This window comes from Eleutherodactylus coqui, chromosome 6 (assembly GCF_035609145.1).
Source record: "Eleutherodactylus coqui strain aEleCoq1 chromosome 6, aEleCoq1.hap1, whole genome shotgun sequence".
In the NCBI taxonomy this organism is placed as follows: Eukaryota; Metazoa; Chordata; class Amphibia; order Anura; family Eleutherodactylidae; genus Eleutherodactylus; species Eleutherodactylus coqui.
In genome coordinates, this window is record NC_089842.1 from 241724526 (window position 1) to 241740978 (window position 16453).

The 16453-nt window shown below is 45.7% G+C and overlaps 1 protein-coding gene across 1 annotated transcript in view; it reads right to left on the reverse strand.

The window, feature by feature from the left end:
- Positions 1-228: 228 nt before the first annotated feature.
- LOC136631658 (ankyrin repeat domain-containing protein 34A-like) overlaps positions 229-16453 on the reverse strand; it is a 30685-nt gene continuing 14460 nt past the window's right edge. The window contains exon 2 of the mRNA XM_066605943.1: positions 229-2391. Within this exon, the coding sequence (XP_066462040.1) occupies positions 676-2301 (1626 nt within the window). The 5' untranslated portion in view covers positions 2302-2391 and the 3' untranslated portion in view covers positions 229-675. The remainder of the gene's footprint in view (positions 2392-16453) is intronic.

Sequence of the window (16453 nt, forward strand, 5' to 3'; positions counted from 1 at the left end):
AAGATGGCACTAAAAGATAAGGTTCGGATTTAAGGTAGAGCACCACCTGGTCAACACGTTGACGTAGGTATCTCTAAGTCAAAATCCTGACTGACCCTGTTTAAAACCCTGGAAATAATCAAAATGATTTAGTCACATGACCATTTTATGTTGTACTATTTACAATTGATGTTGTTTTTTACATATAGCTGATATAAAACATACACTAAGAATTGTATACTGCTTCGATGATGTAGGCCATCTTCTTAGTACCTTCATGACCTCAAAGTCACAGGAAGGGTAGAGTTTCAGTTTATTATTTTTTGCAGGCTTCGTTAACTCTAATTATACAAATATGAAAGTCTAATTATTTGCTGATCCGATGGAATATGAATGTTAGATTTTTTATTCAATGGACTCCTAAATTGTTAAATTTCAAAATGCTACATTTCGGAGATCTACCCACATTCCCGCGTATGTATGCAAAAACTTCATAAAGCCTATGAGAACAAAATCGATCAAGAAAAAGGTGATTACAACGGAAGCAACTTCCTGCTCATCCATGCTTCCTGTAGGTTCCATGATGAGCCACCAAAATGTTGTAAAATCCTGCAAGGTGAGAGGAGATTTACATATTTACGTTTGATTGATTTTCTTCGTGTCGGAGCTCTATTGGGTTTCCACAGTTCGGTTTCTTTAATTATCAGATTCGTTTTGAGTAAAGAGGTTCTGAAAACTGGCAAGTTGTTTGATCTGTTCTGTTTGCATAGAATGTCTCCTTATGAGTTTCTTCTTGGCTTTGGCGTCAAAGTGTTTTGGAGAACTTGGGGCCACAGGAATCAGTGTCTTCTGGCTACCGTGAACCGGTGAAGGAGCTTTGCCGTTAGATCTGATGTCAGGTATTGGAGGGTTGAGGTTGACGTTCAGCGGTGGTAAGAAGCCCGGTCGGGTATGAGATATATGATCCAGAAGAAGAGTCCCAGATCCTCTTCTTTCGAGAAGACCGGGGGTCCTACGACGGACAGACATAGGAGAGACAGCACTGGGAATGCTTTCTAATGATTCACGAGAGGAACTGGTAAAAAGAGTTAAAGGAGAAGCATTATATTTTCTCCTTTCTAAAGACACACGTCCAGAGTCTGGAGAACCAGGAATAGAGTCAGGGCAAAGGTGGGAATCTGATTCATAGTGGTCCATACGTGTCAATTTATGATGAGGAACTCCTCTTAAGTTAGTCCCAATAGTTGGAGCCAAGGTGGCACTAGATGTTTCCTGAGTCTCAGGTGCTGTGTTGCGCCTTGATAGTGGCTGATGTAGGTGGCTTAAGTGGACCTTGTCAGCCCACGAAGTGTCTGGGCCTGAGGGATCTTCCTCAGACGACTGCTCTCCGGTTTTAAAGCAAGACGAATCTTGACCCTCTATGCTGTGACGTCTAGACAGCAAAGCTCTCTTGGTAATGGACAAGTTATTTATTTCCGAAATGACCTTTTCTTCAGATTCTTCAACAGTAGGCTTCTCGGCAGGTGCCACAAGATGAGACGCAGCCAAGACTGATGGGGCCACTAAACCCCAAGGTTCAGAGTTTAGCCTTTTCAGTTGCTTTTTGTTCACCATCCTTCCTTTATTAGGTATGTGATCTGAGGTTTTAATTTCTAGTTTGCTGGATGTAGGGCATGTCAGCCTGGTGCCCATATTGAAGTTAAATACATCCCGGGCTTCTTCTCTCTCACTTGCCGGAGAGAGGGATGTTTTTAACTCAATGTCGGAGGGAGACATACATATTGACGGAGATTGCTTGTCATCAACTCCTGGTGACGGGGGAGAGTTCAGATACTGCTTTGTCTTTTTGGTCCCAGAAGGAGAAGTGTCTGTGGTTATGATGATTACCTCTTTGCCTCTAGCTTTGCAAGCATCCAAGAGGACCCTTAAGGTTTCGCGGTCACCTTTGTTAAGAGCATACATAAGAGCAGATGTGCCGGAGTAGTCTTTCATACTGGGGTCTGAACCATGTTCTAGCAAAACTGAGACCACGCTTGCTCCAGTCAAGTTGCCGCAAGCGTGCATTAAAGCCGTTTTACCCATCTTGTCAGGCATGTTTGGGTCAGCCCCATTTTCCAGAAGGTATTTTACCATTCGGGACTTATTTTGGGGGTCATCGTATTTGGCTAAGCAGGCTGCCATCAAAGGGGTTTCACCCTGGGCATTGCCCTCATTGATGTAAGCACCACCCTCCAGCAAGAGGCGCGTCAGTCTGAATTTCCCCTGCCACACCGCCTTTAGTAAGGCACTGCCCTCTGTATGCAACATGGTAGAGTCTCTCATTGGTAATTTGGTCCAGGAACAGATCTGCTAAGCTAAGAAAGGAGCACTATGCTGTTTGGAAAGTGCACGTTCCGCAGGCAGGGATTTTTCCTGGAAAGACAATAAAAATAAAGTGAAAAATTGCCATCTTTTATCTGGAAAAAAGAAAATTACTCAAATTATTACAGTATATGTTATATGTTGTTTTGATATTATATGGTTTATTATATGAGATATTTGCTTGCTAACCAGCATTTTCAGTCACTTGTTTCCAGAGATCAGCCATTTTTTTTGGGCAGTTTTCAAGAATGGTTTGATTTCTGAAGTTTGGGTCTTGGGGCGACAGGCTGCGCCTTCTTCCATTATACCTCAAGATGAGCATTCTCCATTGATAAGCATTATGATGGGCTAAGGCAAAATGGAGCCCAAAACTGTTATTTTGCTCATCCCTCTCTACTGTTTGGCCAAGAGAAAATATCGGTAAGTGTTGGTTAGTTGGGCACTTGGGCTGCCTCTAACTTCCTTACCAGCCAGTAACCTCTAATGGTCAATGGTACATGCTTGACTTCAGTTAAACTTGTGTGAGAGGATTAGCTTAGGGTCGCCTTTGCTGAGGTCTCTTTCACCAAACACAAGGTCAGCAGCCAGGAATAAGTTTTAACCCTTTCCAATCCACTGTCTGACGTCTGAAGACATTATGATTTAAGGCTGTACAGCTCCGATGTTGGAAGACGTCCGTCGGGGTTCTCTTACTGTACATTGCCAGCCTCTCTGCTGTCAGAGCCTATCCAACGTGTCACCTCATGCAGTACTGGCTTTAGCCAGCAGATGGTGCTGTTGTATAACGGCAGAAAAAGAGTAAGCCCCCTAGGAAAAGCAGGATACAGATTGGATTGGAAAGGGTTAAACGGACACTAACGCTAGTTCCACATCGGTGATCGCGATTTTGGCGGAAAAAAATCACGGCAGAATCGCGTGTTTTTTCCTGTGATTTTTGAGTGTCGGCACTGCTTTTTCTCGCAAAATCATTGTTGCCGCTCACGATTTTCTCGTGCTTTTATATTGCGTGATTTTGCCGCTATTTTTTTGTGAAACTCAGCAGGACTTTCTAATGTTAAAATCGCATCACATTACATTGGGAAACATGGGAGATAAAAATAATTGAACATTGTAGAAAGATAGAGCATGCCGCGAGTTTTTTGCTCTCCCAAGATCGCGTGAGTAAAAGCGTCACTAATGGAAGGAAACTGTTGTAAGTCATTGTTTCAATAATCGACTTTTTTAGTGACTCTCGAATCATGTGAAACCACCCTGAGGGCTCCTTCACACTGGTGAGAAAATCGCAGCAAAAGCACAACTTGTTTCCCGTGATTTTTGGGCATCAGTGCTGCTGATATATAGGAGATTAAATAGCGCAAAACACAGAAAGATAGGACATGACGCAATTTTTTTTTATCGCATGAGTAAAAAAGGGCGCAAATGTGAAGGAAAGCATTGAAAAATCACTGGTTTCATAATTAAGCGTTTTCACTCACTCTCGCATCGCTCGAAAATCGCGCAATTTTATTGCCAGTGTGAAGGCGCCCGTAGCCAGCTTTATTAGCACTATCATAGGCTGGACTTGATGGACACGTCTTTTTCAGCCTATGTTACTATGTTGCTAATACACATCAAAGATAGCGTAATATTAGAGTTGAGCGAACGTTCTCTGCCGAGCTTGATGCTCATTCGAGTATTAGCGTACTTGATCGTGCTCGTTACTCGAACGAGCATCATGCCGTGTTCGACCTCGCCCCAGTTTTTGGCTCCTCCCCGCTGTGACGTGCCTGTTTTGGCCCCTCCCTGCCGCGACGCAGAGTGCGTCAATGGCAAATTTTTTGGCTGGCTGGCTGGCAGAGAGAGAGAACACACGAACCAAGGGAGAAAAAAAAAAAAAGCTCGGCACCCGGCGTCCCACATACAAAAATGCTCGAGTCTCCCATTGTAGTCAATGGGGTTCGTTACTCGAGTAGAGCTCTCGAATTTTATGAAAAGCTCGACTCGAATAACGCGGACCCGAGCATTTGGGCGCTCGCTCATCTCTACGTAATAACAATATAATTACACACCATACACACATCTATGTACATGCAGTGCAATAACCGAAGAGAATTTGGGGCACCGGAATGGCCAAACTGGCAAAGCCCACGAGCGAGGCAGTGAACGTGCCTAAGCAGTTCTGTAAAGCGATTTCATTCTTCGGAGAACACAAGGCCAGTTGTAGTAATCGAATAGACTCCATATAATTGATTGGTGAAGTCCATAAGGGAATTCGGGAATTTGCATGTTTCATTTCATCTTACAATTGCCCTGTTTCTACAGAACAGGAAGTCCTGGAAGACGGACATTAAATTACATCCATTGCAGGATGTTATTTACACCAGACATGGTGCCAGCTTCTCGTTGAGATTATAGGGGGCTAAAGCGGACAATAAACCAAGCCTCTACTAATAACTACTAATAGCTGCAAGACCGACCATGGGTTAACCACTAGACTTTCTAGATGTTGGAATTAAGGAAGCATGCCAAGTAAGGACACTGTTTATTAAGTGGGTTATGAATTTTGTAATGGCCGCTGTCTGCGGCTGGCAGTTTTCCTCACTTCCTCCTCTCATTCTTCATGGTCATCGGCATTCTCTGAGCCCTCCTTGTGGCAGATGCTGCTCTCAGTGCCTCCCTTAAGGTGAGTGCACACTGGGCCTGTTTCTTAAATGGCCAGCTCGTGCACCCAGCTTTCCCATTGCCATCTAACTTTGTCACTTCCCTGGTTATTTAAGACACTCCCCTCTGTAGTGGCCCAGTACATACTATCCTGGCCCCCTCCATAATGTCATACATGTCATGTCTTTTGTTGGTGCGCTGTGCAAATCTGTCTAGTCATTCTGTTATATGTATTGCATAGCTGCAGCGTGTGATGGGTCAAGTGTCTGCAAAAGACTGAAGATTGTCTGTAAATGTAACAATTTATGTCCTGTCACGTGGTATGAGTGTGATTATAATAGGAGTGTGTGAGAGCGAGAAGGGAGTTCCATTTACTCTGGGTTCCTGAGAATTCAAAGTGCCAGCCACATGGGGGTATCATCAAGTCCCATGTGGTGAAGATGGAAGAGGAGGAGAGGTTCCGTGAAGTGCATGTACCAGTGATGAGAGAAGAGTGAGCCCCAAGCAGAGAGAGGGAGAGAGCAGGAGCAAGCAGTAAGTGCACTTTTTCCCAAGGCCTAGTGCAGAGGTACTTGCTATCCTACTTTCCTACGCGGCCATCCAGAGCTATTGGATCACCGCGTAGAGGTACTTTTATTCATTTGTCACAGATGGCCGTCCTGGCGTCTGGGATCACCATGTGGAGGTATTACTACTCCAGTCTGTTTCATGTCTTCAAATCCAATACTGTCAATTGTGCCTTGTATGGTCCAAAAGTTTATTCAAGTCAAGTTCTTTCAGGCTCTGACCACTCCCAGAGACCCGAGGGACATTTATTCTGTCTGTAGCTCATTTATTTACCACCAAGGGTCTTTCCGGTGGGTAAAGGAATGGTGGCGTTACCCATGACAACCCCTATCTTTGTTCACATGCTAATTGGGCATCCCTTTCCGAGGGATGTTTGGAAGAGGCCCAGCACTGCCCTGGCCAAGACTACGTGCGTCCCTCTGGGAGGGAGTGTGGTAAGTGCTGCCGTGACAAGCCAGCATCTTACCCTCCCAGCTCCTCAACGTACGCCCTGCATCCGCGGTCACCCTACGGGACGCTGCACCTCCACTGGAGAGTGCCTTAACAATAGGTTCCACAAGATTCTGCAAAGATGCTATAGTTTTGTAATTAACTCTTGGTTTTGACCCATGCCTGTTCACCCAGCTTTCCTGTCTTCTCCTGTCCTGACCTCAATTAGTACCTTGACCATGATTTATCTGATTGCTAGCTGCCCTTACTCTCGGCTTGTCTCTCTGTTTATACAAGAACCCTACCCGTTCTAATCTCGGCCTGTGTATCAATAGTGTTTCTACCTGTCTCTCCAGCACTGTACTAAGGAGTCTCTGACCAGTTCATGTCAGCTGCTACTGCACTGAGACTACTCTTGGGGTAAAAGACGGGGAGACCCTGAAGCTAACACCAGATCTTACTTGAAGGGTTTAAAGTGTGAAAACCAAGGAATCCCAAGGTGCTACTATCAAACCAAGGAGTCTCTAGGTGCTACTCTCAAACCAAGGAGTCTCTAGGTGCTACTCTCAAACCAGGTAATTCCTAGGTTGCACTCTCAGAGTAGCCCAAATTCAAATCAGTCAGTGGCACAGCAGCTCCACTCCCATAGTTACTAGAGTGTCTTCATCCACAGACCTCATAATAACTATTAGATTCACTTTTAATCATACAAGTTGCCAACAAAAACCTAGTGGTAGTGCCTGAGCCAAGCCTTATATTGGTTCCTGTACAAATACTCTATATCGTGCATCCAAATGTCCAAGCCTGCAACATTTTAGGTTATTTTGGGGAACTCTGCACTGAGATTGGTGAGGGATTACATGGAAAGCTACAGGGGTTGCTAAAGTAGAAATCCAAAACAACATATGAAGGCATGGGACGCTACGATGGTTTTGAGGCGAAAGATCAGTTTAAACTTCTGCACATTGGTCAAGAACCTCCGTGAATGACTCTTAGAGACTATTAATTGGCAAACGGTACTAGCCTGCCAATTAACAGCCTAGTGAACAAGTTCTAGACAGGCGGAGTCATGTAACGCAAGGATTAAAAGAGCTCAATGATCTTCATTGTGTTACAACTTAACCTGCTCACAGTCATCCTAACTAATTCATGGGTCAGAGCACCTCAGAGGTGGATCCAAAATAATTTATGTAATTGGACTTTTACCACTTTGCCATAGTCATGATACAGTTCAGTTAGGTTAACCCTTTTCATGTCAGTAGCATCTACTTCTTTCAGTTTGAAGCCTCGGCACTTTTACAAGTCTTGTTTTTGACTGAAAACTGCAATCCCGTTCTGGACATCGGACCCTTGGTAGGACTCAAGGACCCCATCATCTATGTATGCCCTGATCAGTGGTTAACTCGAAGACATTATAGTAACTGTCCACGCTTGAACACCAAAGCTTCATAATATGGAGTACAGTTTTTCTGATACTTTATATCTATGCAGGGTGTTTTCAGTCCTGTATCAGAAAAAAAATAGTTTATGACCAATATATCTTAAAGGAACCTGTCAACGGATCGGAGCAGATTAAACCACTGGCAGCTAGAGAACACCAGGTCTGATGTGTGGGGCAGACGGCCCCAGGAAGTACCCAACCATTCTCTCTATGAGTGACCTGTGACATGGATCATATCTCTTATGTCATTCATAGTCCCGGCCAAATCTTGTGCATGTGCTGCACGACTGCAGACCGGCGCATGTGCAGAAGAGTTAGTCCATTCGGGCCACAGTAGGGCTTAACGATCTGTGCATGTGCCAGTCTGTGGTTGTGCAAGATTTGTACAGGGTTGTAGAGGACATAGGAGATGTCATCCACATCATACCTCACTTATAGTAAGAGGGGCTAAGTTATAGAGCGTACTGCAGGCGGCAGAGACAGTCTAAACTCTGAGACGGATACTAATTAATAACTTCTTAAATTCTCAGATTCTGTTGCTGTTATATAAATAGGGGAGATTTTTTTTTCAAAAAGTTGCATGTATAAAAAAAAAGCAGAAAGCCTTCATTATTTAACAAAAAAAAATTAGAGCGTTTCGAGCCTTGTGTTATAAGATTCACACATTTCAAGTGCCAGATACCAGAGTCACGAGTTGTTTGGTTTCTCGTGTTTCTAGAACTGAAATGATGTAACTATAGGATCGGTTCCAAAAAAATAAGATTCCAATGATAATAAGCAGCCAGAGCAGAGCATGCTGCAATACATCTCCGCAATCACTTCTACCTCATTGGGGCTTTTTGCCTTCCTCTGGATCAACATTGGGGGGGAATGGGCTGAACTAGATGGACATGTTTTGGCCTTACATACTATGTTACAAACCATCTGCTTGTCCATGGGACTAGAATAAAATAGGTGATTCTGAGCTAAGGCTGTACAGGGTGTTCAGGGTGAGATAGAGGGGCTTGGCGATTGGACATGACCAAATGGCCCCATACCTTATAAGTGGATGATGCAGTACCGATTGGTTGGCCTTCATGCCCAACTTCAAAGCCCTGCTTCCTTGTACCACTTTCTTCATTTTATCCAGTCAGACATTGGGTAAAGTAAAGTTAATATGAACACCAAGAGCTCTATGAGGTAGGCCCAATGCATACGGACAGATTTGCATTGCGGAATCTGGAGCTGGCATCAGCCTCTGGACTCTGCAGCAAATACCTTCCATAGCATGCTATGTAAAAGCGGGTTTTCCTGCCCATCAGCTGAAATCAATTGCGATTTTTCCACTTGCAGGGGAAAAATCGCAGGATGCTCTATTTTGAGCCAGATTCCGCACAGACAGCTTCTATTGAAGTCAATGGAAGCCGGCCCACCCGCGGCCCTTCTGCAATCATCACTGAGGGGACGCCATGGAATTCGTGTAACCACCTAGCGACGGTGCAGCATTACCTGTACTGTGCATGTGCGCCGGGGCACCAGTCGGCTCGTCCACAGCACAGATAACAAGAATCTGGGGTCCTTGGCCGGGTGCAGGGTCAGATTCTGCTGCGGGATCCCGCATGTGGAATTCGACCAGGCTTCCAGACATGGAGTTGCCTAAAGCTTGTTGATCTTCAGATATCAGCTAAGCGCTTGAAGTTCAGAGAACTTTGAGGGCTTTTCCAGCTCATCAGCATGAGAATGTGGAAGAGGTAAGGAAACATACAGTATGGGGAGTTTACAGAGGCAACAATAGCGGGCACTTTCAGGGGCAATGTAGCTACTTGTAGAGGGGCTATGTCTGGCATTGTGTTGGGGGCACTGAAAAAGGGGTTATGAAGAATTTGCCACACAATGCTCCCTGTGCCCGTCCCGTCTATCCAGAGAGAAAAGTGGGGTGCATTGGACCTGTTTTGACTGTATTTCCAAATTTCGAAGACTATTCAGCCTCACTGTTGTGGTAGCCCAAAGGAGCCCTCTTAATGATAAGAAAATGGGGCCAGCAGTAACGAATTACAATGCAGTCCATTAGTTTATAATCTATAATGTCAACACCAATAAGACAATCATTGACATTCCTGTCCCTCCACCAATCCTTGTATTCTACTGAGTACTGGGCTGTCCTCCAATGTAGACAATAGCTCTGGATGTGGCTTATGGCTTTCCGATATAGAAGGGGGATCCAGATGGGGTATGTAGGATAACAGATGACCTGGAGGTGGAGTATAATGGATACAATGGTGAGGATATTTATTATTGCGCCTAACGACTAATGGATGTGCCCCAGGGTTTTGGGACTCTGAAGGTACACCATCCATTAGATCCATTAGCCTCATTATTTTGCTGACCCATATACTAGTGACTTACAAGTCAACATGTTTGCTGAATGTTAGTTTACCCAATCAATGGGCCATGTAAATATGCTCCCAATCAGCTAATGATCGAGGAAACACTCCTTCATTGGCTGATAGGCTCATTTATGTTACAGGAAAAATTATTATTGTCGGCGGGTCAATTTCCCGGCTGCCCACAATGATGATATTGTATTGGGGACCAATGATCATATTGCCAATCGTTCATCCCCAATACAGCCGGCATCGGGTAACTGTATGACATACAGCATATGAAAGCATCATTTCTAGCACTTCAAACTCCTACCTTTGGGGCACTGCAGTAATAGTCCACTACAAATCGAAAATGATGCTTGCGCTTGTTACCCAGTAGCCCAATTGGTTTTTGTTTGTTTTCTAGACTTTCCAGTAAGTTCGGGAGTGTGCTACTCGTAGAGTTAGGACAGCGCCCTTAGGTCAGGGATGATTATTTGTGCAGGTATATATAAGGTGTATGGTAAATGTAAACCGGACTCACCAGGTATGGACAGCCGTCAATGGACAGACCGCCACACCGCTTCCAAAACAACATTGCAGTGGTCAACTCTAAAACCCTTCCAAAAAGGATCCAGAAGAAGGAGGAGGAGGGAGCATCAAGGGGGAACCCAAGGCACACTAGCGCTTCGGTCACAAGGGCAAGAGCAAAAAATGCAAATGACAAAAATTCCCAGCATTCCAGGTATCTTTATGTTTGTGCTTGAGAAAGGAGGCTATTTTATCTGTATTTCCTATGAAACGCGTCGCACTACCTTGAATCAGCCTCCTACCTTCCAAATACATTGCATTTATGCCACTTTCTGAACCCTGTTTGGACAATACTTTGTTACATTTTCAAAGCCAACATGGATGCCTGATCTAGAGCACCTATGGATCACAAACTCGCAGCTCAAGGAGGTTCCCTGCATATTTTTTCCAGCCACGTTTATACCCGGAGTGCTGGGAATTTTTGTCATTGCCACCTTTGTTACAAAAAAATACCAGCCAAAATAAAAGGGGGTGTGGCTTACACAAAGTATGTTTTTACCCCAGTTACTCTGATGGTCACAACTAATAACTGTGCCCCCCTAGTGACCCCAATAGTAATAGTGCCCCCAGTTGTGGCTCCAATAGTAATAGTGCTCCTAGTTGTGGTCCCAATAGTAATAGTGCCCCCAGTAGTAATAATGCCCCCAGTTGTAGCCCCTATAGTAATATTGCCCTTAGTAGTGGCCCCAATAGTAATTGTGCACCCAGCAGTGGACTCAATAGTGATAGTGCTCTAGTAGCCCAGAACAATGGGGCCCCTTCATAATAGTGTGTATGCATTTGTCCACTGTAATGTTACTGTCTTCTGCATTACATGATTGATGTGTATTGCATAACTGCAGCACAGAAAGAGTTAATTGTTTGGTAAGAGGAGACTTAATAGCTGTCTACAAATATCTGAAGGGCTGTCACAGTGCAGAGGGATCAGCCCTATTCTCATCTGTACAAGGAAAGACTAGAAGCAATGGGATGAAACTGAAAGGGAGGAGACACAGATTAGATATTAGACAGTGAGGGGATCAATGAGTGGAACAGGTTGCCATGGGAGGTGGGGAGTTATCCTTCAATGGAAGTGTTCAAACAAAGGCTGGACAAATATCTGTCTGGGATGATTTAATGACTCCTGCACTGAGCAGGGGGTTGGACCCGATGACCCTGGAGGCCTCTTCCAACTCTACCATTCTATGATTCCATGGTATGTGAGCTGTCTGTCTGTAAATGTATCATTTTATGTTGTGAGTTGGTGGTCACCTGACCATCCTGTATAAATGTGATTGCAAGGTGTGTGCAAGGGAGTAGAGTGGAAGAGAGCGTTTTGTCCTGGGTCTTGCAAGAGAGAGGAGCGTTGGAAGGGCTGCAAGAGGACCACGCAGGCACCTTCAGCCTGTGTGGCCTAGAATGGAAGAGGCTGAAAGGAATCTACAGTCTGCCCTGGCCTTGCTATACACAGGAGATGTGAAAGTACCGTTTAATGCAAAGAGAGAGAGAATGAGGAACCGCCATGCAGCGCACCCCTTTTTCCAAATGTGAATGTCGACCAGTAGACAGTTGGAGAGAAGAGAGTGTGTTGCCGAAATCAGGACCCACAGATAACAGGACTGTGGTTTTCTCCTGTCCCCCCGTGAATCCTCCGTCACACCACTTTGATGTTTTTGCACTGTTTTCCTCATGTATCATCAAGTTATTTTCAAGTAAACGAGCTTCACCGATCGTTACTGGTTTGGCTCAGAAAGTTAAATCCCTGTGTGCGGACTCTTTATTACCAACAACTGGATTCATCGCAGAGGATGGAACAGTGGCGTCACGCGTGACACAAAAGACTGAGGTAATCCATCATTGGGTTCCCCTGTTTAATAGCCTGCCCGTGGCCCCTTACATAGTAACATAGTTCGTTAGGCTGAATGAAGACAATGTCCATCTAGTCCAGCCTGTCTATCCTCCTGTGTTGTTGATCCAGAGGAAGGCAAAAAACCCCAAGAGCAGAAGCCAATTAGCCCTTTTGGGGAAAAAAATTCCTTCCCGACTCCCTAATGGCAATCAGACTGTTCCTTGGATCAACCCCTAATAGTTCCTACCTGCCTGTATACCTGGATTAACAATTAACCTAAGATTTATAACCTATAATATCCTTCCTCTCCAGAAAGACATCTAGTCCCCTTTTAAACTCCTCTATGGATTTTGCCATCACCACGTCCTCCAGCAGAGAGTTCCACAGTCTAACTGCTCTTACAGTAAAGAACCCCTTTCTATGTTGGTGATGAAACCTTGGACATGTCACCAGTTACTTTCCGGGTGAGAGATGGTAGAGCCACCGTGACAGGGCCCAAACTCTACCCCGCTGTCTCCTAGGCTGGGGCGAACTTCTCGGACGCTGCAGTGCCCCAGTAGTCATAGTGTTCCCAGTTGTGTTTCTAAGAGTAACAATTCCCCTAGTAGTAATAATGCCTCCAGTTGTGGCCCCAATAGTAATAGTGCCCCTAGTTGTGGCGCCAGTAATAACCCTAGTAGTGACCCCAATAGTATTAGTGACCTCGGTAGTAATAATGGTGACTTCAAAGGTAATAGGGCCCCTTTTGTGCCCTCAACCTGTGGCCTTGCAGCAAATCCACAGCAAACTAGCATGTCAATCACACTCTCTCTCTCTTCGTTTCATACACCGGTCTAAGTAAACTTTGCCCCGTCATTCCCGTGACATATGTATTAAGAGGAGTCTCATAATACACGTGTCAAGGGGCCCAAGTCTGCAAAAAGTTGCAATTTCAAATTCCGCTGTTTAAGGGGCTATACTAAAGGGTTACTGTGACTTGTGCCAAAATCACTGTGTGCACCAAAATTTGGGAAAATTTAAGCACATTGATACTGAGCATGCTCGGTAGGAACTTTCTAGAGACTAGAGCTTTGGTTATAAGAGGGACATTTTTGTGCTGAGTCACAGTGGAGAGACAGTGCTGAGCAGAGGTGCTGTTGAAGCTGAGCCTGAGAGAAGCTGCTGGACACTGGTGTAGCTATAAGGGTCGCAGGGTCATAATTACGACTTGGCCTCTAAGTCAGGGGGGGCCCAGAGGCCCCTGGGCCATGCTAAGGCTGCCTGACTGCACTGTTTAACACTACAACCAGGTCCTCCACGCGGCGCGCCATATGCGAGGACCACACTGCTTCTCCTGCATGGTGCTTGGTAGTCAGAACGCTGGCTCAGTCTCCCTCTCTTTAATGTATATTCCTCCATATGTAGTGGCCCAGAGTTAGTAGGGCCCCTCCACAATGTTATATGTCTATCTCGTGCCATTGTCTTGTCAATGTTATATGTCTGTGGTATGCATTTGATTTATGTGTATTGAATGTTTGCAGGACTGAAAGGGTTAATGTCTAGTATGTCCTGTCCTGACCAGAAATGTATCTATTTGTGTGCATCAAATGTGTGCATGTGATATGAGCCATATAGGCCTTCAGTGAAAGTCAGTGAGTGTCAGTGGGGTTAGTGGAAGTGTGTCAGTAGGAGTAGTGCAGTCTGGAGAGTCTGCCACCCTCACACCAGACAAGTCGGTCAGTGTGTGGAGTATGGAGGAGGTCGAGCGATGGTCTGATGCTGAACCTGGGCGTAATATACCCAGGAATCCTCGGCGCTGGGAGAGAAGAAACCCACTACCTAGCGAGAATAGGAGAAAGTGACAGTGAATGTTGACCGGTAGAGAGAGAGTTTGCCGGGACAGGAATGTCACAGATAACTTGGACTGTGGAATTTTCTGATCCCCCAAGAATCCTCCCTGTTCCACCACTTTAGCTTGCTGTATCCGTATTAAGACTGTTTTGTTGGATTGCAGTTTAAGGATTTCCAGTAAACGAGCAGAACCGACCGTTACTGGTTCTTTTTCAGAAAGTTACCCTATGTGTGGACTACTATATTACATCTGAAGGATCCACCGCAGAGGGAAGAACGGTGACGTCACGAGTGAGAACTGGACTTAAGGTAACCTCCGGTTACATCCCCTGTGATCTCCCCCAGCAGTAATGTGGTCAGGTCCTGAGCTACCCCCAGGGGAGGAGATGGTAGAGCTCCGCGACAAGGCCTTATCTACCCCGCTGTCTCCTCGGCTGTTGGCCCGCTCATCGGACGCTGCATATAGTCAGAACTTCATCCGGGTTCAGTCTCCACCTCCAATGTAGTTTCAGGATGTTGGAGGGGTGGAGACTGAGCCGGGGTTGGGGATGAAGTTTTGACTTTCAGTGAGAAGCTATGTAGTGGAGCGTGGAGGACCCAGGCGTAGCGTTACATAGTGCAGTCAGGTAGGCAAGGTGCATCATCTTGTATGACAGTGGGGCAAAGGCAGCAATAAAATGGCATCATGTGTGACAGGGGGCAGAGGGAGAACTATAAGGGCTCATTCACAGGAGCGTATATATGCCACGTATTTACGCACGTAATGCGCCACGAGTAAAATCCAATGGGTTTATTCACATTAGTGTATTTTCGCGGCATGTCCTATTTTTTATGTTTATTTACAGACCAAAATCCTGTATGTAAGGACGGCTTCATAACGCTCGCCATAGTGCGACTTTTTGCACAGTAAAGGACGTGCTATCACGCATGTTTTAGCGCATTTTACTGTACTTTTTGCACTGCTGGGTACCGTTCACATCAGCCATAGGAAAGGCTGTGCAGCCTATTTAGTCCCTGGGGTTATTGATGTGCCCGCAAAATTGTGCAGTCCATTGCGTAATTTTGGGGGGATCAGGTGCGCATTTGCGCAGCCCCATAGACTCCTATGGTGCCTTAGGGCGTCCACAAACAGCCACATATACGCTCACGATCGCATGCTATAACATCCGTATCAGCGCTTTCTACTGTATTCTTTTCCGCTGCCGGGTCTGCTCACATCGGCGCGGTCCCCGCAGTTCCATGTTTGAGTAGGCGGGGCAGTCTACTTAGTAGGCGGGTCATCTGAATTAGTAGGCGGGGCAGTCTACTTAGTAGGCGGGTCATCTGAATTAGTAGGCAGCTCACCTAGTAGGCTCAGGTGTTATTGTTTAGCCCCACAAATTCATGCAGTTCAGTGCGTGATTTCGGGAAAATGGGGGCCTTTAGTGCACACCAAAATAGAGGATGCTGCGTTTTTTCCCCCGCACTCGAAATGTGTGCGGAAAAAAGCACATATGAAGGAACTCATGGAAATCAATGGGTTCGATTTGATGTGCATTCGGCGTGCAGGTTTTGCGTCCATAAATGCTCATGCAAATGCACCCGTGTGCGGCCACCCTTAGGTGCGTAAATGCGCTTTTTTTTTTTTGGCGTGTGCAAAGTATGTATGTAAAAGTGAAAGTGAGAAGGAGCTTATGGAAAACAATGGTATCTGTCCTCTGCGCAATATGTGCACATATTTTGCGCATACAAACGTCCTCCTATGAAGCCGCCCTTAGTCTATGGAGTGCTTACATACACTGATAAAACGCACTTACGGAAGTATAAACGCTGTGGTTTTGTGCAGATTATTTACGTGACCGAAACTTGCATAATGCTCATGTGAATGAGCCCCAAGGGGCTTGATGTGTGACGGGGGCACGGGAAAAACTATAACCATGAGTGATAAAGGGGGAGAAATATAAGGGGCATCTTGTGTGATGGGGGAGACAAAAGCAGCATTCTGTGTGGCAGATGGAGAACCATAAAGGGGCACCTTGTGTGATAAGGATGGTGGCCAGAACCATGAGAGGGCATCCTGTGTGATGAAGGGGCAGGGGAGAAAATGGGGAGTTGTCTACGAGGAGGGGTACTATGAAGGGCATTCTGTGTGATGGGGAGGGGGTAAAACCAGAAGGGGCTTCAGCATTCTGTGTAAAAAGAAGGGAATGATGGAGAGCAGTCTGTGAGAGAGGTAAGCAGTCTGTGAGGGAGGGCGGCATGAGGGCCAGTTTATGTGAGAGGTGAGCAATCTGTGAGGGAGGGCGGCATGGGGAGTAGTTTATGTGAGGTAAGCAATCTGTGAGGGAGGGCGGCATGGGGAGTAGTTTATGCGAGAGGTGGGCAGTCTGTGAGGGAGAGCGGCATGGGAAGTAGTTTATGTGAGAGGTAAGCAGTCTGTGAGAGAGAGCACCATGAGGAGTAGTT